Source organism: Diadema setosum, chromosome 16 (assembly GCF_964275005.1).
Source record: "Diadema setosum chromosome 16, eeDiaSeto1, whole genome shotgun sequence".
Taxonomy (NCBI): domain Eukaryota; kingdom Metazoa; phylum Echinodermata; class Echinoidea; order Diadematoida; family Diadematidae; genus Diadema; species Diadema setosum.
The window spans coordinates 23,931,928-23,958,398 of record NC_092700.1 but is presented as its reverse complement, the minus strand read 5'-3'; the positions used below and the strand labels follow the sequence as shown (position 1 = coordinate 23,958,398).

Here is a 26,471-nt window from a genome sequence, read left to right as displayed (position 1 = left end):
GAGGAAAATCGGGCAATCGATGCAAAAGTTATGAATTGTTAAAGTTATGGTGGTAACCGCTGAAGGAGGACAGTGCTAGAAGTTTTGACGCCATATGTGGAGAACAATTTTTAAGAAAATGTAAAGGGAATTTCACTAAAATTCACTTATCTAGCATAATAAAAGAGCACTTGATTAACCGCTTTCAGAAAGTAGGGTGAATAATTGCTATGTCAGTATCAAATTGATGGAATGTGCAACGTATTTTCATGATTTTTTTTTTTTAATTCCCGTTACATTTTCTCGGCTTGATAAACAAAGTTTCTCTCCAGAAACTGAGTTTATCGGCTGATAAAGAAAGTTGTTTTCTTCGGCGATTAAGTACGTCTTATCGGCGATAAACTCAATTAATCGGAATTATTGGGCGACGGCCATCTTAAAATCAAAAATGGCCGGCAGAACTGGGGGGGGGGGCGATGTTCCCAAAAAAAATCTCCCCCGCCCCCACTCACACACACTTCACACACACACACACACACACACACACACACGCACACACACACACACACACACACACACACACACATATACACACTTTTGCAAACCGGCCCTGTCTTGTCGTGGCTTGTCTCAACGAGATTGTGAACTGGCTGTTTGTGACGTTCAACTGTCCAATCTGATTCCACGATTCCAGGCGGGGAATCCCCGGGTCGCGTGCATGTCTTTTAACGGACAGGCGGTCGGGCAACGATGCTTGCATTTGAATTCGGGAGCGGACATCATAAAGGTAAGTACATGTGCCATAATCGCTGTATGTTTTCATGATTGGCCACAAGACATTTTTTATGGAATTTCTTCCATGCCGTTGTAAGTTTGAAGTTACAATTCACGTAAGAACCGACAATCAAGGTCCCTATAGTAATGTTGTGCAATGATGAAATCATGTTTCCTGCAATGTTGCGATAGTCGCTTTTGTTGTTTTTTTTCTTGTACGAGTTACGGGTATGGTAATGATATTTTTCGTTCCATGGTTATTATAAGGCATGCTTACTCTCGCGACTGCTGCAGTGGTGGCTTAAATCGGCGGAATATTCGATGCCTTTCGCGTCTTTATAACAAGAAGAAAGTGCATCTAAAATGTATGGCAACTTCAGGTATGATTTTCCTCACCTCCCATCGTCGTTCAACTATGGAAGCGGGGTCTTCTTCTCCCTAGACCTAATTGCTCTTTGTCATTTTCAAAATTGCTTACCCCTGCGATGCTTAGGGCCTATAGGGACCAACTTATCAGGAAGCATCATACAGAAAAAACAGATCAAGAATACTTATCGAGAATTTATACTACTGTATTCTTATCAATTTTATTGTTCTTAGTTCTTTATTTGTATATATTGAATTCAATGTAAAGGGATATTTATCCGTACCATGCATCGCTCATTATTGATCTGCAGGCTAGCTGATAGGCCTACCATGAGACGAGAAACGTGCACCCGGACGTGGACACGGATATGATATTTATTGGAATCTCTTGGGATTCTATCTAGATTGTATAACAGTACTCCCATACCATAAGTCCATGGGCCAGGCCAGATATTGGTACCATCTGAGGTGGCAAAACCTTTTTGGTGTCATTTTGTTTGTCGGGCATAGATATGCTTATCAAGCTATGATAGCATTTCCAAATGAGTAGCTTAGTCATAGTAAATGAATTTTTAACCAATTTGGTCTCGTTGTTATATCCCTATACTTCTGAATCGAAACTAACCGCTATACAAAGAAGAGCACTGTCTTCTGTATGTTCCATAGAGCTGTAAAATGGTATGTTCACAGGTGTTCTGTTGTAAATGCGGTGCGCTTAGTCTTTATTCAAGGCAACGAAGGGAATATCCAAAGGTTATGATGTCCACAGCGCTTAGTCTTTATTCTCGACGGCGAAGGGAATATCCAAAGCGTATGATACAGTGTATATCCTTTTATCTAAAAACAACAACAACAACAAAAGCAATTCCTCGTGAATTTTACCGTATCTTTCAATTATTTATCATTTTCCGGCGAAAACGCTACGGTGAAAACGCTTATACCACGCCAATGTCGCTTTATTTCCCTCCAGCAATATAAGATAATGCAAAAACAATGTACCGGTACACTACGGTACATTATAATTAATGATATTGTAAATGAACAGAGTGATTTTTGTTTAAAACTGATATATTTGTTGATAGGGTAGTATAAAAACAGTATAGATAATCCCTTTTATGAGGAACTTTAGATATGATAACGGTACATTGGTCTAGATAAAGACTAAGCGCACCGCGTGACAGCTGTGGACATCATAACCCTTTGGATATTCCCTTCGCTGCCTTGAATAAAGACTAAGCGCACCGCGTTTACAACAGAACACCTGTGGACATACAGAAGGCAGTGCTCTTCTTTGTATAGCGGTTTAGTTTCGATTCAGAAGTATAGGGATATAAAAACGAGACCAAATTGGTTAAAATTCATTTATTATGACTAAGCTACTCATTTGGAAATGCTATCATAGCTTGATAAGCATACCTATGCCCGACGAACAAACTGACACCAAAAAGGTTGTGCCACCTCAGATGGTACCAACAACCCATTTTTCGGGTCTTGGCCCATGGACTACATAGGCATCCCTTCTTCCCTCCGCTCCAATCATTCCACTGTTAAACAGATTCAAAAATGTGTTGCCAGATGTTAAAAAAAAAAGGTGAATAAGTACAATATCCATTTATGCACTGCTTTGTCATTTATGTTGCTATCAGAGTACTGATGTATTCAAGTCGGAAATGATAATCATGACATTCTCACACTATTAAAGCATGAAATGGAATTCCTGCGACAGTGAGACATATCATTCAATAAAAAAAACTCAGGACTATGGCTTTCTTTAAATTATCAAGTCTTTAATAGCGGAGTGTCGTCACAGTTTTTTGTTCAACAGTGTTAATTAAGCGTATGATGGGAATGGAAAACTTGTTCTATAAAACAGGAAACGGCTGTCTTTGCCAAGTTATAATAGCATAATAGGTAACAGATTATCTAGTTACGTATTGTAACCTAGAACTGGCACACGTAGGCCTATGGTGTAAGTTGCGACATCAAAACATTGACAATAGCTGCTGGGAAAAACCCACATCCTCCATGAATAAGACTAGTATTCCATAATGGCGGTGTGTGCATTCAATCGTAGCCTTTTACGATAATGTGTGGGAGAAACTGAAAAAAAAACCCTCAAATGCTTTTGAGGTAGGTCCTTAGAAAAAGAAAAACTGTCGGCACTCACACAGCAGTGAAATGAAGGGAAAGAAAGAAGAAATACAGGAAAGAGAAAAACCTCAACTCAGGCAGCCATCAACTCTCCTTAAAAACATTATTTCCGTGATTATTGAACAATTTGCGTTATTTGCATTTCCGGCGCGCGTTCTTCGTGTACGTAACGGGCCGTACGTTAGAAATATTACACACGACATTCGCGCATGCGTCGTGAGAAACAAACTGGGCAGGCTAGTGCATGGTTTTCGGCCTCGTCGGAATACATTCGGAGAAAAACTGTTGTGAATGTTGGATTTTGTCATTCGCATCCTTCTTTAAAGGGGATGGGTAGTAACTGATCAATGGGAATCAGTGGGAATGCTGGGGGTGATTGTTCCAATCCTTGTGGGATTCATTTAAGAGTACATTGTATATCTATTCTTGTGTGAACATTATTTGCTTCAGAATGGTCTCATATTCAAGTAATGTGCAGTTTAATATTTCCAGGATAGCATGCCTGTACAGTGATGGGGCGATCGTTGACGGCCCATCATCGATCGCCCCGACACTGTACAGGCTTGCTAACCAGGAAACATTGAACTGCACATTACTTAAAAAGGTAACGGAAAATGTTTGCTAAAAAATTCATTTTTTTTTTTTTTTTTTTTTTTTTGGGGGGGGGGGGGGTTTCTCGTCAAAGTCGAAACGACATTCGCAAACAGTTGACGACGCTTCCAAACCCTCACGTTCGTTTGGCGATCTTTTCCTGACTGACTAAATACAAATGCTGGATTTTGCCATTCTCGTCCATCCAAATCGCAAATCGTTCGCGTGCTCTGTGAAATCACACCTTTAATCATTCGAGTGCTCAAACAAAATGAAAATTGCATTATCTTTTCAGTCTGTACATCCCATTTAAAGCTTAAAGCTTCCACTCAAAGTAATCTTTGTTGTATCAAAGGACGTTTTATAGTAAGAATGCATCAAGTCAAAATAAAAACGCGATGAATCCACAGGTCTCCAACTGTTCCAACAATCATACCATTGCAAATTTATGATATGTTTGTAGTTATATATTGTACAAATAATGAATGTTTATGTGTGCAACTGACAGACTATATTCCAAGAAATATTTTGTCCATCGCACGAATGAAAAACATTTATTTTTTTATAACGCCTAAAAATAGGTTCTTGTTATTTGATGTTTTATTAATTTAGATCGCGAGAGTGCTCGCCAAAGACGCTGCCTTGCTATTTGGTGCTTACTGAGCGCTCGCCAGCGTCCTGTCGCATACACACAAATGCAAAAAAAAGTGCACCAATCCTTACTCATGGGCTATTTATTTGGGAATAAAACCTGTAATGTAATAAGGTTTTGACGTTATTTCATTACTTTGACTCATTTTCTCCCCCACATATAGAATACTGTAACAACATGTCATGCCAAATATAACAGTATATAATAGGGAGTGTTTTTTTATCTTCTGTTTTCGCTTTTATTTATTTTTTATTTCATTTTTTTCGGGGGGGGGGGAGATACATTATATATATATACGATTCATTTTGCCAAAATTTGTCGTTGATATATTTTATTTACCATCAGTACTGTGGTCATCATTATTGTTAGTGATATCATTATATCGGTGATTACTCTTATACCATTCCATTATTGTAATGGTCAATATTCTTTCACGCTTTCTCCATTTCATTGTTTCTCGATATTACAGACATTAATCGCTGATTGGGTTTTCGATTTTCAATCTATGGAATCGGGCCGTAAAAAAACTTCCATCAAGGAGGTTGAATGCGTGCAATGTCTTCAGCCTCAAAGAGAACCTTATTCTGGACCTTGCCAGCATCCAGCTTGCAAAGCTTGCTGGGCAGTTTACCTCACAAGGTAAGAATGATTTGATGATAAATTAGAGACGCCACAATTTCAGCGAATCTGGCTATGTATCATTGCTAATGATACGAAATGCCGAAATAGCTGTATTATGATCCATGTAAAAGACTTGTGCAAATCTCTCCCCATTCTAATCTTTAACAAGGCAAATTGGGCTACCACTGAAACAGCTCAAAATACATCAGGTTAATCTGTTTGATAAATAAAAGTGTTTTACAGGGCTTTGTAGGCAATAAGGTGATGATGACACCCCCTTAATCAAGGATAACTTATACCTGCGTCTATGTATTCATCTTATGAAACACTAATCAAAACTGCATGATTTATTTTTGAAAAAACTCCATAGGGCATCATTTTCAAAAGTGTCTCTTTGAGAGGCTTTATAACCCTTGGATGTGCAATTTTCCATATGATGTAGGGGCAAATATCATCAAAAACACATTTATGATGTTAAAAAGTCAAATAAGAAATAATGACCTCCATTATATTTAGTGTTTGCGTGGTAGAGAAACAATGATGGCAACGGTGATGGCGCTGTTTACACCTAACCAGCGCGGTAACCCACTCTGCATCTAACCTCTCGGGTTACCAATTTCCGTCATCAAGGGACCATATTCAATGTGTCGGACTGAAAATGAACAAATTAATATTCTCTCTTTGAAATCATATTTGCCTCTGTATCGATACAGAATTAAGAAAAAATGTTTTGCACTCTCATGTTGTTGATTATTTTTTCACTTCAGAAATAAAGATCCATGTAAATAGGCTATTTGAAACTTGTATTTCGATTGATATGGTGTAAATGTGTAAATGAAAATGTTTATTATTAATTGGCTGGGTTGAGGATAAAGGTAGATCAAAGTGTCATCGAAAATGTGAAATTCATCATTCAAATGTGATAAAGGCAAGAGGTGTATGTTCATGTTCATATCTCAACATTTTCTACGTCTTTATTAACTTTTAACGAAAGTCTTCTTTGTCGTTGTTGTTGTTTTTTAGGGATTTACCAGACTTGACAAAGGTGCGCTGCCCAGTGTGCAGTGCTAAATTCCACTTCACAGAGGTATGACTGCATAGTTCATGATGTTTGTTCATCAAGTACTAGTATATTGCGTAGCGGCAGGCTGTATATTTGGATTAATTAAGAGAAAAAAAAATGCGTTGATGTAGGTAAAATTGCATGCAAAACACTGCCGTGATTTTAGCATTATAGCGCTTTTTTTTTTTGCATAAAAACATGTGTGATGATTGATACCTTTCCAGCGAAAAATGGTTGTGTCCAGCCACCTGCTAATTTTGAATTCCATTCTTATTGTAATGTCTCTCTTTTCTTTCAGTGTATGCATATGCTGCGATGATTTCGCAGAGCTTTTTGCCCCTTGTTTGTCTATTCTAAAATTTGTTAGTTAGTTAGGGCATTTTCGAAAATCTCTGGAAAATCTTTGAAAAAATTGCTTACCAATAGCTTTTTTCACCAGTGTTTTCATAAAGGTGTCTACTAACACACCTCTAATAGTTCCAACTCAAATCCTTGTGGAAAATTCTGGGGAGCCAATCAAATTTGGGCATCCGGAGGGGGGTGGGGCAAAAATGGAAAAATTGATATATATATATATTTTCCAATATAAGCGTGTGAGATGTCTAACTAGGGGTTTCTGGGGATTCTTAATTGATTCCAACCATTAGTTTTGAGTAAAAACTACTATCTGACCGTAAAATAGGCCACGCCTCCTTTTTGCCCATGCCGAAACACGTAAATATTGGTACTTTTATGGGTCAGAATTTTGAACGATGTACAATTGAGCCAAAACAAGGCAAAATTTAAAAAGTAGGAAATTCTCCAAATCATTCATCTTACCTGAAAGAGTATAACTCAAGCTTTAATAGGAACCCAATTATACTAGGATTTTCCCAGAGGAACAAGTTTTTATTCACCGCTGAAGTTTACCATGTCCAGAGCAGCGAACGTCCGTCAGGAATAGTACTGCACATACATTTGAATATCATTTAACGTAGTTTGCAAAGGTCTGATTCAGTTCAAAATCCTAACGAAATATCTTAAGGGACATGTGTACGTGCTTGCAGAATATCAAGCTTGTACTCTTAACCTGTACGTAATGGTAGACAACTGATGATTTAACTAAATTCGTCATTTCTGTTGAAATATTGCTCTTCCGCAAAACACTTTCTCCACTTTACGCGCATTTTAAAGAAACTCAATATTTTGACCTCTTATTTCAGTATCTCATACTTTAATCCTCACTCCCAAAAAATAACATACCTTTTTAAGATGTATCTGATCTAGGCAGTCTCTATAACCCAACAAACATAGCATAGTTTCCATCACGGAGGTTCGCATGTAGCTCACGGACGTTCGGAACAAACAAGATATTGAACAATGCAGCTCTCCTGAGTTGGAAACGCATTCTACTCACAACAAACAGCAATTTCATGTCAAGAACAAACTCCTCTGCAAAATCCTGAATAGATATTACCAATTCTCAATCATATAAGCTTGTTTATCTGCTTATACCGAGGAATCAAAGAAAATAATTTTTCCATCTCTCGTAAACGAACATACAAACGTACGTGTAATCTCAGTGACGTAGTCCATCCTTGAGAACGAATGTATCTATCAAAATTTCGTTATCATGAAGTAAAGATTCAGGTCCTAACTTTGTTATCTAAAGTCTACAATGCAAAATTTGCTTATAACGAACATGGTCACAGCTAAAATTGTGACAAAGAATTAACATAGAAAAATAACAGAAATGTGCTCCGTTATAGAAATACGAAGTTTAGCTGGGGAGGGCAAACGAATACGTTAGGAAGAAATCCCTCTTTGTTTGTTTCTTGTGATACACACTGTTACCGACGAGAATTTGTGTTATTATATTAGTCAGAAATGATAATAGGTTCGATACTGCGAAGTCTCATCATAACAAGACACAATAAGTCCATATAACTTGGATGGATGTTTGTGACTTCGATATTATACAATATGGTTTGTTATAACAAACATTTTGTACCGCGTCATTTCGGAGGCTCGTTATTCATACAGTTTGTCAATACGAAAATTGATAGAGTTCGTATAATTATGAAGCTTTTTTATTCGGTAAGTGATAGGAATCTCCGAAGGTTAATCGCAAGGTTTATCAATTGGAACTTGAAAAATCATGTTTGCTTATCCAAATGTGGAGAAACAAGTTAACAACTAAAATCCTCCAAATTTAAAAAAAACCTCATAATAACCGTTTTCACCTGAATGAATATCAGACCCATTCCACTTTTAGAAGAACGGACCTATAATGATCCTTGATATTTATTTTTGGGACTAACAAACTTTCGGAATTAGAACATTTTTAATGAAACCTCCTGAATTAACTACAAAATTTTTTTCATTTTCGGAATAACAAACCTTTGGACATCGGAGTAACGAATCTTTGGAAGAGCGAACGTATCAAAGTGCAACCTTAAACCTATTTTTAATCATTACTTTTTTGAACATGTGTTTTCAAAGTAAGCACAAAAGCACAAACAAATTGACGATCTCTCTGTCTCTTAAATGTAAAATGAAAAAAAAAATCTTGGAAAGAATCATAAATGAACATTGCTTTTCATTGATGAGTATGAAACAACACTATGTGATGATAAGCGGAGGATTTGTGTGTTTTCATCAGACAATAATTTTATACTGCATTATTTTTGTTCGCTTGTGACGGCATTTCGATGAATAAACAACATAAACAAACAAACAAAAACTTCTCCAGAGGAATTTGGTATAACGGGAGTGCGCTGGCAATTCTTTTCTCTGTGTGTTGGAGCTCGATCCCTTCTCTGTTTCTCAGTCATTTTCATTCAACTGCTTCCACGTCCTTTTGAAACTTTTCCGTTTCTTATTCAACACATGCCCATTACAGACTTCTTCCGTCATTATCCTGAATGTGATTGCGTAGCACTTTTCGGATTTGTGTTTTGGTTTGTTTTGCTTTATTTTTGTTTTCTGTTTGGTCGCAGCATGTTCAGGCTATTGAGGGAATGAGAGAAAAATCGTCATGAAGAGAAAAATAAGAATGAATTAAGCCATTTAATATCATGACAATTACAGCGAACGTCCGTTATGGAGACCAAAACTGGATGTGTTCTGTTTGAGACGGCAGCTACCATACTCAAAAGATAAACACTTGGAGCACCTGTCACTAAAAAGTGGCACTGATCCTCTTTCTCCTACTATGTAATCCACTGACTTATTCTATCAACGAACATCCGTGACCAAAACGTTTTCCGTTTGTTATTACAGGTAAATTGAGTTCTGCACGTTATTCACTTTTGGGTATGAGCGGCTAGGTGATTTGTTAATATTTTCAACTAACATTAACTTTATGTGCTGTGATATATTTATAATTATCAGAAATTTCCTTTCTCGGACAGAACGTCCGTGAACGAAACTTTCAGAACATGTAACAGTACAAATTGTCTCCAGAACCTCACTAGAAAGAAATTTAAATGCACAGAAATGACAGATTACGCAAAACTCCATTTTCCTATAACTTTGTTTTCAGTGTTTAGCTGTTTTTGTATAATTAGAGGGAAAACAAGCGTAAAATTGTGAGTACATTTTCAACTGTTTGTTTATCATGATCACATAACGCCTTAAAACTTCTGAGACTACTGCTCTAAACTCATTGTTTACTTTGTAAAACTATATTTGTCGCTATTGGAGCCAAAAATTTTAAAGAATACAGGACACTTTCGGGACAAGTTATCCCTATCGGAGGGATTGCATACGTCACGGACGTTCGCTGGAATTGTCACGGACATTCGTTCTACTACTAGGGTCATTTTTCAGGACGGATAACTAATCGGCAGAGAGTACCTAGTCTTCCTAACTCTTTCAAAAATTTGAAAAGGTATTGTCAATGCAAATTATAAGAAATTTGACATCCTTACAACATATGTATTGCTCAGAGGGGGATCAGGAGGTGAATTTTCAGAGAAAATATTAATTATTTGCTTGGTTTTCGGTGAATTGCATGGTCCAAAAACTGCGGACGAACCTCAGTTCGCTCCAAAAATGACATGCAGTTCCTCGTCTAGAGAGCCAAAGGTAAAATGCACTTTCGCCATCAAAGCAAGATGGTGTCCCACTCGAAAACGTTTTAATCATCACGGACGTTCTTTTTTTCTCGGATGTTCGTCTCAAAATATAATTTTGGTTCCTATTTGACAAAGGATGGACAGAAACTCAAAACAAACATATTATCGTGTGGCTAGATCTTAGTTGATTACGACTCAGAACAATATCGCCAATAACGTTTAATGGGCTACGATCTTTATTAGAAAATAGCGGAAGCACGTCCGTGACGAAAAATTAGTATAATTTTGCATAAAAGAATATTACGTCCCATGTACAGACAGCAGACGTACAATTTTTGCAGGATATGTTCATTAGGTGGAACACCAAATTTTCGTAGACATTACTGTTGGGACAACAAAGCAAAATTTGCAGCAGCGATAGAAATAAAAGCATCGCGGAAGTTCGTCTGTTTAGGACTTTGATATTTCAATTGTTCTCTGTAATTTTATACGTGATCATAAAGTTCTTATAATTTTGTGGTACATACCCATGATGTGTCAGATCCAGAACATGGTCAGATATTAGATGCCACGTACGATAAAAAATGCACATCATTAGTTTGGAAAACAAAAATTATTGTGAAAATAGTGTTTTTACCGTATTTTTACGTTTTAAGACCTTGTAAAATGAAAAATATCAGGCAAAAGTCAACCAAACCATATATTTCCTGAAAGGAAATTTACCAATCTTTGAGATGACATGAAAAAATCTGGTTTCTTGGATCATCCTGGCGTGTTCTAAGGGAAAGAATGTCATAAGGTGCGAAAATTGGCAATTGTACATCGTTCAAAATTCTCACCCTTATACGTATCTCATTGGGTTTATCTAGTGGGTTTGTAGGGTGCACTGAAAACAATTATTTTGTGTGCGATGGGAAGTAGTCGTTCCCATTTCTCTTATATCCTTTACACCAAATATAATCCTGTCACGTTTTAACTAGCTCCCCAGTATTTTTCCACAAGGATGTTGGTTCGAACTCATTGAGAATCAAACATACAATAAGTATGTACAGCAGTAATATGATTATATTTGGTGTAATGGATATAAGAGAAATGGGAACGACTACTTTCCATCGCACACAAAGGTTTTTAGTGCAACCCAAAAACCAACTATATAAACCCAAAGGGATACGTATAGTTTATGTATTTCGGCGGGGGCAAAAAGGAGGCGTGGCCTATTTTACGGTCAGATAGTAGTTTTTACTCAAAACTAATGGTTGGAATCGATTCAGCACCTCCAGAAACCCCGAGTTTAGACATCTCACACGCTTATATTGGGAAATATATATGTATATTTCCATTTTTGCTCCACTCCCCTCCGGGCACTGCCGGGTGCCCAACTTTGATTGGCTCCCCAAAATTTTCCACAAGGATTTGGGTTGGAACTGATTGAGAGGTGTTAGTAGGCACCTTTATGAACACACTGGTGCAGAAAGCTATTGGTAAGCAATTTTTTTCACAGATGGTCCAGAGATTTTCTAAAATGTCCTAACTATAGTATCGAGGTAATAGAATAATCGTATACACACGTATGTATGTTCATAAATTCACCAGAATATAAAATGTTAGTTAAGAGATTATGGTGCCATCGCGTCATTTGACTTCCATCTGTGATACTTTCTAATATCTACAACTCATTATTTTTTGTTCAATTTGATAAATACGACTATACTCTGTCATTGTATGCGAACCATGTGTTCGGTATTTTCTGTACCAAAGTCAGCATACGATAACCTTACATCGTGACTTTAAAATGATCATTCTGTGATTATGACTGATGCACGTCATCTATGTGGAACAGGGTCCCTTTGCAGTCATTTCACGGGGGAGGGGATGAAAACTGATTCGACTCCTAAGTATCTTTTAGCATCAAGGTAGGAATGTGTAAACCGCGTTCGTTAATTTTCGTACGTCATATCAAGATGTAGATTTATCCATCATTATTGTCATCATCATCTATTCTTATCATTATTAATCCCTTGAATACTCAGTTCTGCCACTATCCACAGCCATGATTAACGCGTCTAACAGACTTTCAATTGACTTTAAGCACAAATGCTATACTTCCAATCTCTATACGAATCTGCCAACAATCTGCCAACAACATGACATTACTACAGATTAAAATCGTCAATTTCCAGTTGTCTTTTACCGGCTGCATGAGGGCAGTCGTCATTTTCTTTGACTAGAACCATAAAACAATTTGTCTGAATTCAACTGGAACCTTAATTGTTACGCAGATGTACTGTATATAGCCAATGTATGATTTCAGCTCCATGTTATGCCATGCTGCCGAACTCAACATTGGCTAGTATTGTGACTTTGAGTTGACGACAATTATAATACTCAAAATGGCTTATTGATTGAAATGAAATACCTTGTAGTGTGCAAGAATCGTATGTGCCACTTCGTGAAATTCGTTTTTTTTTTAATGAAAAACGTTCGTTTACCCATTTGCTCTTCTCTCATTGAATCTTTACAGAGCATTCGTCTTATATTTGATTTTTCAAACTTTTCTTTCAGCTAAGGGATGGTTTTGAAATCGAATTGTTCTTTCATTAGTATTTCCTTTTATTACACCTTCCTCTCTAGATTGTACCCGACCAAGTTGCACAGAGGCGTCTCCAAAAAGTAAAAAATGTCAGATGCAAGAATTGTTCATGGAAAGGATCGGTTTCTGAGTATAAACAGGTAAAATTCATAATACAGAGACATATTTCTACACTTTTATGTTCCATTCCTGGTGCCAGAAATAATTCACTACAGTTAAAATTGTATATTCAAAAATGTGTTCGCTTGCTTGAGATTTAACCATCACGGGATTGGTATAGGGCCTTTATTAAAATCATGGATACGTGCATTTATCTTCATATTTGTTGTTCGATATTTATGTCCGCTATGTGTTTGTATTTATTTCATTGTACATCTTATCTTGTACTATCCAAATGTGTCTTTTTGCTTGATTGTACAAAATGTGTTTTTTTTTTACTTTGCAATGCTATTCATTATTTCTTTTATAGAAAGTACTTAAAATGAAATGAAAATTTATCTTCTGAACTTCAAGAAAACTGAAACACATTTCTAGAGAGTTAATAAAAAACTACTGCTTGGAATTTAATCAGACAAAAAGACAATCGATAAATCCCCAAACGAAGGCCTACGAAATGGAGCAATGAACAAACATATAAAAGGACAGTGAAAATATATATCCATTCGTTTGAAATGGATGTACATGACTGTATATGTCACACATGTCGTAAGCATGAACTACATTTCCAAAGTGATTGATATACTTTGTATTTTCTTTTTGATCTTTATACACTCCGGTGTGTTTGTACGTGGCTGTGTATGTGTGTTGTGCATTGATTTATGGGGGAAAACACAGGACCATGAAAGTGTATGTGGAAATGTACCGCGTGTTCAGTGTAAAGTGCTGGGCTGCGGGAAGTGGCTACCGAAAAACAGAGCACTGGAGTTACACCGAACTGACGACTGGTGTCCAATGATCCTCCTGATGAAGGCGCGCCTCTCTGACGCTGAGATTCTCCATCTGAGCATGAGGGTAGAATTCTGTTCTCTTATTGTATTGAACGTTCCCATGTATAAATGCTACCTATGCTTGATATTAAGTAAGTGGAAATAAGTCAATATCCATGAATAATTATGTAGGGACATAGCTACAAGTTAAGAGAAGAAAAATATAGTGACAGAATAAAGTAACTGGGAACAAGTAATCATGTTAAAATATTGTTATCTGAAGAGTTGTAGTTTGAATCAATAAAAGTAAGGAATGTAAAGGCCTGCAGTAGGAAAAGTTTCGGTTATAAATGTTGCTATGATATTAAAGTGAATCAGTAGGCTGGATTGTAATTCGACTGATGGACAATTTAAAACAATGAAGAGAAGCACTGCGTCTGAGGTCATCAGACATTTTGCCATTGATTAGGTAGATGTGATCGCAGCAACTGAAAATTTAAAAAAAAAAATGTTAATGATTAAGTCTGTTCATTGGAGTTGCTAGAGACACAGGCAGGACGCATCATAGAAGAAATATCGGCATTTAAATCTAATTTATATTTTCGTGTAATGCTACTCTTTCTTTTTGATTTAAAAAAATATAGGAAAGTTGGGAATGGACTTGTGGACTTGTCCTAAGGAGTGACATCCCCAAGGTTCGTCAGTACCTCGAGAGGCTGATTCAGGTTTACAGTCATTTGGATCCGAACATTCCTACTTCGCTTACCCATGACGAATATGGAGCGTCGGCGCAGACACAGGATACTTTCACTAATACGTCATGCAATAACGATCAATCGACCTCTTCCAATCAACGGAAGATTACTGATGAACCCGACTCCATCTCGACGTCATCCGCTGTTGATAGTAACAAGATTACAAGCCTGTGCGGTTCCACAGAAGTGGACGGTCGTCCACCCAGGGAGCCGCCAAGAGGACGTGATTATGTGGGTGCTGAAAATTTATCACCGCAAGAGATTTTGCCAGCTGTGGCTGATCCACAGCTAAGAGTTTCTTCACACGTAAGGAAAAATGGAATTAGGACGATAAGCTATGAAGAGTTAGCAGCGCAGATCCAGAAAGCTATTGCGAAAACTCAGGAGGAGATAGAAAATAACAGAAGACGTTTGGAAGATCTGAAAAATATTCCGCGCGCCTTCGCTGTTCTGCAGGAGAAGACAGTCGTTCTCGAAGGTGTAATGGCAACGCTTCATAGAGAGGTCTCGACGCTGAACACAAGGCTTAGCGACGTCAAGCTGCCCAGCGAGATGCAAGATCGGAAGATCACAGAGGATCTTCGAAAGGAAAGTCAGCGCTTCAGTCGTGACCTTTCGTCACTTTCTGAAGCCGTTCGGAAGCTGGAGGCAAGGTTGGAGAATCTCGAATGTTCCCACACCGGCGTTTTCTTGTGGAAGATTGATAATTACCGCCAAAGGAAGAGATCGGCGATGACAACCAATGTGAAGTCCATTTACTCCTCACCCTTCTTCACCAGCCAATATGGTTACAAGCTTTGCGGTCGAGTATTCCTGATGGGAGACGGCGTTGGCAAAGGCACCCACATCTCTCTGTTTCTCACAATCATGAGGGGACCCTACGACGCCGTGCTACCGTGGCCCTTCAAGGAAAAGATAATTTTCCAATTGGTGAACCAGCGAGAACCTTCCATGAAGAGCATAGTGGAAGCTTTTCGTCCCGACCCGACGAGCTCTTCGTTCAAGAGACCCACTTCTGAGAGAAACATCGGGGCCGGATGTCCTCTGTTTGCCAAGATACAGGTGATAGAAGATCCCAACCAAGGGTTTATCATTGACGATACCCTCTACATTAAGATCGCTGCCGTGACCTCCGACATTGCAGAAATTAAGTAGCCATAGACGCTCACAGCATGCTTTTTTTAATGAGCTGAGTAAATGGTAGCTTTCAACCAAGATCATATTATTACTGTATATTCAGTGATTGCTACTGCCATGACGGTAGAGATTTCATTTGTTCAAGTGCTGCTGAACATTTCTTAAGGTGCTTGCTTGGGAGGGGGCGGGGTGTTCACCGGTGCGAGTAGGCTTCCCGGGCAGTGCCTGAAAATCGGGCATGGAACCCCATCCTGGGATAATAATTGATTCATATCCAATCTACATGTCATAATGTTTCCTTTATAAATTCAAACAGTCAAATACTACTGACCTGCCAAGGCATCCCCAGATGTCATGATACTAAAGTGAGACCTTAAGCTAAACCAAGTCAAAAGAATAAAGGACCTATGCATCGATAACATTATGGCTCGAGGACAATGGAAGGCATGTGTACCACCATGATTCTTCTGCTTTCTTTTCAACGTACGCAAAGAAGAGCATTTCTTGGTAGAATGTGGGAGATTGTCCCGTATTTTAAAACCGACATAGTCTTACTGAATAATGATCAAGCAAGGATGGCAACGTAGCAGTTCTCGATACATACATTTAGGAGTTTCATCTTTCATTAGCTGCAAAGGGGCTAACAGGCATAATTCGGGAGATCTATTCCTCATCTTCTATGATGGCTCTAGCAGTTTCGATCCACTCATTTACACATCTACTCACTTTTCTTTGGAAATGGATGGTGTTCGTGTTATGGCGTGGGGGAGCAGTAATCTTCTCTGTATATTTCAGAGTTGTTAAGGTAGCAGTACGTTTATGTTTAGCGAACAAAGTCTAGTAGAGGTTCAACGGCAATTGTCACTTCTACTTAGAACATCACAAAACAAAGTTTCGTCACGTAATTGGTTCCACGGCAATAGTCACATCTACTTAGAACATCACAAAACAAAATTTCCTCACAGGCGTAATTAAATAGAAAACTTGTAATGTGCAGGCAAGCAACTACATAATATATCAAGAGTGCAGTCCTATCCTATCCCAAGCTTTTTTCCTTGTGATAAATACAAATTACTGTCGTTGCTAAACTGATGACTGTTGCATCAAATTTCAGAAGCAGCTTAGATTTACAGCAGCGATTTGGTTGACATATGGTATTGGCAACCAGTTCTATAAAACTCCTTATCTCAGAGCACTGCTTGTAATGGTGTTGATTTAAAATCCTCTCAACTGTGATGGTTACGGATGGTATGAAGATAATTTCAGCAACCGATAAATTTGCAAACAGGAGATATCATGATTGAATTAAAATAGGTACAGAATTAAGGGAGGCAAAGTCATATAATCCTTAATATGCAACCATCCCATCACAAATACCAACATAACATAGAGTTGCCTATGAAAGAACAGAAAACATGAAAATTGAAAGAACAGCATAATTTGAGAGTTATATTCATGTCATAAACGCCAGATTACACTGCTGAATAAAGACCGCAACAATTAGACTATTACTGTCATATATGATATATTATGAGTGATAGAAAATGCAAGTACTCTCCACTTGTAAAGGTAACATATTTTACCACCTCAAATTGTGCAATCTCATTGCAGACATCGCTGCAATGTCTGAAGGTATTTCCGTGAAACTTATCGTATATCAAGATCCTATTACCAGATAAAGATTATCTGGTAAACGTTTTGTAGACTATGTGGTCAACGGTCCAATGTCAAGCAAAAATTATGGCTAAAGGTACCTTCATGAAACAGTATGCATGCATATACTTCCGGAAAATGATTCTCTCAGAAATTTTGGAGTCATGGGACCAAGGGGCAAAGGTTAGGTTAAAATGCTGAAATACTACTATTAATGCTGAAATTATAGTTTCTCCATACCTTGGAAAGTACTCGATGCAAAAACCTTAATAACACGCGGCATATTGATGCATAATACTGCACAATGATTCTGTAAGGAAATAATTATTTGGATCATGGAGTCGGGATCAAATGAAATGTTAAAATACCTGTACATCGTATTTTCCCATATTACGAATAAAGCTCAAACTGGATATGTACCCGTTGTTGATTATTTCAGGATATTTGTTTGTCATGGAGTCAAAGGACAAGGGTCAGAGGTCACGTGACAATGCTCAAATTGCCAAAATTGATACCTGATCTCCGAACCAATTAAGGGATCCAAGAATGAAACATAGTCAATGAATGTAAACACTCAACACATCTGATGTTAATTGCTCCAGGCTTTCAAATGTGTCATTTCAGGTGCTTGACAATCTCATGTCAAACTGCCGTTTCACGTTGCAAAGATGTAAAGACCTATATGTATGAACAATTCCATATGCAAAGGCATATGGTCATAGGGAAATTACTAGTTCTCAACATTAGGCTTTAATGACCAAAGGATACAATGTAAATGTCTAGAATAAGTATTCATTTTGGAATGTTCAGTTCACTTGCATGGGCACATTGTCAACCTTCTCAACAGTTCGCAGCATTAGGCTTTAAAGACAAAAGGGTACAATGTTAATGTCTAAAATAAGTATTCATTTTGGAATGTTCAGTTCGCTTGCATCGGCATATTGTCACACAAATATTGCAAATAAGGTTGCGAACGGTACATTTTGGATAATCATGCCTCTGAACACACTATTAGAAAGTTCAAGATGATATTCATGTGCAGTAAAGGAAGGGATATAAAGTACATAATTTTAGTAACGACTATCTTTTTTTGTTGTTGATTCAAATATAGTTTATAATCGTTTTGATAAAACACTAAATCTATTCTTATTAATTAAGTGGAAGCTCTTGTTTGGAGGGCTTTTTCTTTCGCTAGTCTCATTATCGGAGTTTGTTATCTCAGTTTTACATCACAAGATATCTGATTGAAAATGTGAAGCGCTTTTTTAAACAAATATATTGAGTATGCAGAGGTCTGCCGTCCTTGTTTTTGTGTTGTGTATACCAGAGATTAAGAACAAAATAGAATAAAGCAGAGGGGCTGAATAGCCTGCGTTTTCCCCTATACAACCGTGTCAACAGCGATATATTGTGACACGAACTTACGTTTAGATATCTTTTTTTTTCTCCTTTGTCGTGCCTTTTATACTTTAATCAAAACTGCGGCGTTTTCATTTCACTTTGGTTACTCGATGTAGTATGTGCATGTTTAGTTTTGATAAAGCAAGGTAGGATATTGTCAAGCTTCTTTTTTTGTACATGTATTGCATTCCTCAATCAGTATATTATAGTTTATGAAGAACTCCTGTATCAGATTCTTGCATCAAATTCAAGAATTATATTTATTGCTGTTTGTCGAATTATTATTGTTGTTGTTGTTGTTAGGCCCCGCCACCAGCAACATCAATTTGACAGAACAACAAAAATAATGATTCTTAGAAAAGAAGTAATCACAGAAATGGTATGCGTACATCAGAAGTTATATATATATATATATATATATATATATATATATGCTTGTAATATAGATATACATTTATTATAATTATATTTAGCCGGGTTCACACGTACAAATTAGCGGGATGACGGTCGCGATCCACATCCCGAGATTTGTATCCCGCTAATTGGTGTACGTGTGAACCCGGCTAATGAGATATATAATCATATATGAATAGTTATGTCGCAAAACGAGCTTATTGCATTTTTGTTAAGTTGAGATATTATTTATTAAAGCTGCTTAATACAAACTACTTATAATGATAAGAAAATACGGAATATTTTTATATCATAACTATTATAATATTCCTGTTTATGTCACAAAAGTTAGGTATACCTGGAAAGGTTTAATTTTGCTCCATCTGATGATGGACTTACTTTGAAATGTTTTAAAATGGCACTTAGCTCATTTGCAATAAAACTCTTCATACAATATATACAATATATATATATATATATATATATATATATATATTGTGACGCTTATATGATATGAAACATACAGATACATACATTTTGTTCATGCATTATTCCTTTTACGCCGTAAATTGCATGAATAATGATGTACCCTTCTCCTTTACGCCAAATCATCTTCTTGCATTGTGGTTTTTCTGTGACGTATAATCTTGGTCAAAATATTTACAATGTACGGCTGCATTTTTGCCCACTGTATTGTTTGTAATGGTGAACAAGGATATGAAATAGTTTTCAAAATGCTTGCAGTCAAAACTGCAGAAGCATTCTTTCTTGAGGAATTCTTTCGGGATTACGCACGAGTTAACTGGCGAGTGTGAACATGCTTCAATTTTCTTGCGTGCGGGTTCAATTAATCAACTGAGATGGGAAAAATAAAAGAACAGGACAGCTCAGTGCTATGGTGACGGGATTCAAAATTGAAAATGTTGTGAATTATTAATGAGCTCTGTGACTGACGACCGTGATATGCGTATTCTCTCACGGTAACTCGTCTTTTATGAGGCTGAATGAATACACCACAGACGACTGCCAATTAATCACGCGGCCAAGGCAGGATGTGTTGCAGGGTATTAATTTATATATTTATTTGATCTAATAAAGACTCTACAGAGACAAGTTGAGAGCTTTCTATGCGTGTACACTGCGTGTGCACTTGACTAGCCTGGAGTTGCCAGTCGCTGCGGATATGATTTGAAGGGTTCATGATATCTCGACCCGTCGTGCACAGTGTCTAGTAATTTTTGTTGTTTTGTTCCGCACCTCTTGAAAGAGCTATCTCCGAATGTCTGGAAAGAAGCATGCGGTGTGTATGTGTGTGTGGGACGGTGTGTGTGTATGTTTGTGTGTTTTACGTTGATTCCAGTCATCAATAGTTGGCAGTATAAATGACGTAGCTCCATCACACCACGGATTTGCACCTCCTCCCACGATGATACAGCGATTGAATAAGCCGAAAGTGAAAGGAGCTAGGTATATTACTCGGATGTTGAAGAATGTGAGGTGATGGCGGTACATAGAATAACACAGGGGGTCCCCTTATATCAGTGTGAAATGGAAACCAAAGCCCCAAATTTTCATGAGTTCATTACATTGCACTGTGTAAAATACCTTCTTTCTTATAGTCAAAACGCACTGATGTACGACTTACCAACATTAGCTGGAATTTCGGGAATTTTCAGGTTCAAAGGGAAAAGTAGTTTTGAAACCAGTTATTTTATACGACATAGCGGGAAATCGGCGACATTAATCAGCGTTATAAATCGTTTTCAGTAGTGGCCAGCTCCCCAGTGAGGACCAATCCACTCCACAATGTTCAAATCGGGTAAATGCACAAATTCATCCAGATAGGATTGTGAAAAGAAAACTTATTGAATCTTCATTTTTTTACACATTCTCAAATAGCCGTGGTATTTGAGACCTTATACGCCATTTAGAAGAAAAGATGGTGTTCAATGCAATGTACGTCTACCATTGGACCTGCAGAGGACGCTACTTAAAACTAAATTTCCTCCTTTTTTCAGATTCCTAATGGTTTGATGTGGAAACGAAAAAGATTTGTGAGGTTTTGAGATAATTACATAATCACGAATTGAACTGAATTGAGTGGAATTGATTTGAAACGGTATTTTGTTGAGGAATATCCATTGCAGAAGGCAGGCTGAATTGCAGATATTTTACAAGAAAAGACTATGAATGCATTAGAATATTTACACAATTATTAAAATGCATAGAAAAAAAAAGCATATTCTTCTTAACTATTGCACAATGAAATTAACCTGTACGACAAAACAAACACAAATCTCCTCTTCAATTCATATGTGAGGTTGCCACCAACATATTATTCCGTCAATACCTTGCAAGCTTTCCTAGTGTATGTCAGAGTTTATAGCTCTTCTATTCGGTCCATCTGAGTGTATTGTTATAGTAAAAGGGAATTGCATAGTTTTGGTTGAGAAGGGGGATTCAAGTTTTAAATTTTTGCGAGATAATCAGAAACCTCTCATGAAATATCAAAGAGCATGAATAATTCTATAGTATTCAAAGCTTATCGAATGAAAATCGGCTTTTAAGTGGTTGAGATATCCAAAAACAACGTAAAACCAGGTGGTCCTAATAATGAAAGATCATAATAACTCAAGGTGAGTCCCACCGTTCATTAGAACCCTTTGTTTCTGCATTTTTCATCCACTTCAAACATTATTTTCATCAAATGAACTTTGAATAACTGTAATAATTGTATACTCTATCGTATTAATTTTCAAAAGAGGCATCATTTATCTCTCCAAAACACACACACACACACACACATACACACAAATTGGAAACCTGAAGTCTCATCATTACCCAAACTACAGTATCCCTTTAAAGTCATTGTGAACTTGATGTGGACAACCCACTCCTTAAACGTTTTATATCGGAGGGTGCATGGCAGGGAAACGGTACTGTCCCGGAGTCAAGTACGGAGACACTCGCGGTCTCGTCTTACGCATTGACCTTCGACATAGGCATCCGTGTTGGAGGTCATGTTTGTAGATCGAGTAACCATGGCAATTCAAAATTCCAGTCCCCAAGACGATACGCTGGACCTTTTTATTGCACTTTACAGAGAGAGTTACGCTCACAACCTTAATTGCCGTCTGGCATGTGAGACTGGATTATGAAAAGGCCTATGTGCCCTACAGACAGTTTGTTAATCTTCTTCACCCCTCACACATCATCATTATTAGTGATATTGATTGGTCCTCAAACAACATACTTGACACTTCAAAAATACTACTCAATTCTTCCGGAGGGAAAAAGAGGGGAGAGACCGATACAGACTCAAGAGAGGCGGGTGTATACCAGGGAGGTGAGAGGAACACCTCGATCCCTGTCCACTGAGGAGAGGACAAGAAGCGGCGAGAAAGGATTGATAGCAAAGACGGGAAATGAACAATAGAAGAGAGATAAAGAGATACATGTGGATCGAAAAAGGTGTGAGAGTGAAAAAAATTAATGCAGAAAGAAAATAAAGAGATAAAACATATGGGGAGATTAGCTGAAGGGGATGTATGTGAAAAGGGAAAGGATCAGCGAGGTGGGAAAAGCCAATGAGATTTACAAAAAAAAAGGGGGGGGGGAGGAACACTATAGTTATGAAAAGAGAAATACTAGCTGGTATATGCCATGAAGTTCATGAGGGAAAGAGGGAGAAGGAGAGTGAGATGGGGCTGGAAGTGCACACTTGAGGGGGGAGTGTGTGAGTGTGTGTGTGTGTGTGTGTGTACGTAGGAGGGGGGGGGGGCAATCCTGACTCTTTGTTCAGCGCTTCAACTTGCAGGGTTTTCACCTTGAATAAATAAAGACTGACAATCAGCACCGCAGTCCATTGTTAGGCAGGTTGTACATTATATTATTGGGTTTTCTGTTGACAGGACTTGTCGTGCTCGGACAATAACATGTTTTGTACACCGCATGTACATTTTATTCAGTAGCTTTCAGCGATCGAACATGTTCATATCTACATGAACATCTCCACCGCACCACTTCAGAAAATTGCATCACGCACCTTCACAACGAGGAGATCAGCCAGCGAAGTTCATCTACCATGACGTGATGGTCATGGTGTACGGCGACAAGATGTGTTCACACGTGAACGTAAGTGTCGGCTCGAGTTGATATCCGTATTAAGTTTGACGTCAATGTACTGCCTCTGGAGTCATGACATTGCGTACTGGTACCGGTACAGAGGCATGATTGTCTATGACAGAGACAAACGAAGAGGAGTGACGCGCCCTTCGCACTTCACACTGGTTTCACATTGATCCAACAATACTCTTTCTTGCTGCACGTAATACCATTAGATACCACATGAACAAGTGCTATCTTCCTCTAAAAGCGCTTTTTTAAAGGTGTTGGATCTAAGCACCTGTTCGAGCTGCGGTAACAAAATTCCATATTAATGCTGATGATATGCACTTTTCTCCATATCAACGTCGCAAGTATAATCAGCGTATAATCAGATTTTTGTTATAAATGGGAGATATGTTTACATCGATTTATCGACGCCTGAGAGCTGTGGGTTAGCACATCTACGCGAGCGTCCACCACCGAACGAGATGATTTGAGTGCAAGTCATTTGCCTTTTTTTAAACTTACATAGTCACAGGAATAGACGATGTTTTCTCAACTCTGTGGACATGCAAAGGCTCCCTGGATCTTTTAGAGGCTGTCGAGAAGCAAGATGGTGGGATCACCTAAAAGAAGCAACTCGTTGCATCTCGATCTTCTCTGTTAGAGCAAGAGGCTGAACAGTGTGCCAAGGGTTTCTCCCTTCTACCCCCCCCCCGAAAAAAAAAAAAAAATCGTAGATATTGCTAACTTCGTGTCAGTGTAGGCATCCCGTCGGAGTGACAACAGCAAAGACAGGAAACAAAGACTTTTGGACTCTAACTGAAGAAAGAAAATATAAGAATAAAAAAAGTGAAATTTCCTACTCCTGCTTTTGCCTTCAGGAAGAAGAAGATAAGGAGGAGGAGGAGGAGTACTGAAAATTTTGATACCACACACCTTCGTCTGAGAAAGAAAAAGAAAAGAAAAAAAAATGTTCCCGAGGAAAGCGGCCACCAACTATTCATACCTGGAGTCGGTCAACCCTGTTTTAGGTCAGACGTAAGTACAGTTTATCTTATTCTTCCTTTTTCCCCTCAGTAATAATAATGGTAATGATAAGTAATAATGCGCCATCGATATAGTGGCCTTTTCGTAGGTTCAGAGGGACATAAAAGCAAATTACATAGTTGAAAATAAGAAAGTAGGTCTCTGCAACATAATTTTCTCATCTAAAAATGTATTTAATCTCAACTGTGTGTATATTTGCACAAAAAGGTATCATCAATTCATAATGTTTCGTACCATCAAAATAACTATAGGCCTACATGTACGTTGTAAATATAATGGTGACTGAAAAAAAAATGCCTTTCGAACAAAGGTTGATGAAGCCGTCAGTTTCGGTAATGTCTTGGCACTATAAACAAGTTTGCATTTGATGTTTAGTGTGGCATACCGACAACGCTGAATACGCCTATCAAAGATCATGTGCATGTGCACTTCAGCCTTGTTGGATCCAAGGTCAATGTTCATGAATTATCCATTGAATTCAAGGTGAATATACACAACACATTAATGAATATAGTGATGCGGGTGGCCTGACGTAATGCGCATCTCAATCCCTCTCGGGAATAGACATGGGAAGTGGGGGGGGGGGGGGACGACCTGATTGGTGAGTGCCAAAATTCTTTCCTTGTAGACCACATAAGATTTAAAAACGGTCATTTGTGTGTGCTGTATTAATTTAATTCAGCTTTGTTTAGGACGTCAATTCGAGAAAAAAATGTCAGCAAATTATGCATCTTTTCTACACAAAAAAGGCGTTTAAAAAACCACTTGATGGCTTTTAATAATGACTCCTTTTCCTGTGATATCCATCGCCATACTTCAATCATAATAATAATAACATCATGAAAGATTGAGTATACAACGTAGCGCCTATTTAGTAAAACAAAATGTTTCTAGGCACTCTCTAGTTAAAAAAAAAAAAAAAAAAAAAAACACATTAAGAAAGTAACACCAAATTAACGTCAACATAAATCACGGAAGGATGCAACTTATATGTTTGTGTCGACTCTGTATTATTACCGTGTTGTGCCGTAGGGCGTCCTATACACCACAACAATAGGAGCGAATCATCAGATGTTTCAGTCCTGGAATCGTAAGGATTCACCTCGGTTGGCAACTTGATGTTTACAGTTTGGCGAAAGATCCAAAAGCCTGAATATTTGAAGTTCGTTTATTTCTATATACTTTTACACTATTCGCGTTGGGATGTGAGAATGTAGTATGTATCATCAAGTAGGCCCTAGATCGCCGGTGATGTCCCTGCTGCGTAAACGGATTGAAGACAATGCTTTATAATATGAGAAGCTCTACAAGTCTAGGAAGTCATTTGACTCATTCCTAGATTATACCTCCGCCATCCGGATTAAAGAAGGAACTTGTGGGATCACCCGTCCATTTAGCGTCAAATATAATATATCTTTTCCATTCATATTCTTTATACAACCACCAGTTAAAACATCTGCCAAGATGCAACGTCAAATCTCTACATGTGTAAGACTTAATGGTGAAGACGAAGACATGAAAATACAATATGAAAAGGCTATTATGCTTTTGCACTGAAGCATGATAAATGGTGGCCATATACTAGAGTTGCGGAGGCCATCTACTTATGTTCTACTAGTCTTATAATAATGTTCCATATATACTGTACTATCCGTCTGTATGGAAAAACGTACAATCCACTCTGTTATCAACACCGGCGATGACCTCGACTTGAACCTGACCTTCCTTCTAACCCTTGAACTTGGCCCGATTATCTCTTCCACGGACGTTCTGCAGCAAGATTTTACGTGGTCTTAGTTGCTTGCATTGATATTTTCAGAATACGAGATGAACAAAATGATACTCCTTGCTCTCTCGCACTTTGCTATGTTTGTGAGACCGTTCCCCCTCCCCCTTTTTTTTTTGTCGTTTAAAAAAAATGTAGCAGAGCAATATTTTCTAGTCGTTGTTATTCACAGGTTCATGAACTTACCTGCGTTTGAAGCATGGTAGCCGCTAATACCATGCAGTCTTTGACATGCATCGGCAGGTGTCCAAGTGACAGACGGAAGACCTTTATGGGCTGCCGAAGTATTTCTCATTATGGGGGAAACCATTAATGTCTCGTTTCAAATGGCATTCTGCGGGCATGGATGCAGCAACGGAGTCGTGTATGTTTACATCACGAGAAATCGTTTGACATAGTGCAATGATCCCAACCCATT

General features: G+C 38.0%; 1 protein-coding gene across 1 annotated transcript; it reads left to right on the top strand.

The window, feature by feature from the left end:
- The first annotated feature begins 5,018 nt into the window (after nt 1-5,018).
- LOC140240111 (uncharacterized) lies at nt 5,019-16,135 on the top strand. Its single transcript, XM_072319920.1, has 5 exons — nt 5,019-5,152; nt 6,158-6,221; nt 12,887-12,985; nt 13,680-13,856; nt 14,416-16,135. Exons 1-5 carry the CDS (start codon nt 5,019-5,021, stop codon nt 15,679-15,681), a joined length of 1,740 nt encoding a protein of 579 aa, XP_072176021.1. The 3' UTR covers nt 15,682-16,135.
- Nucleotides 16,136-26,471: the final 10,336 nt, after the last annotated feature.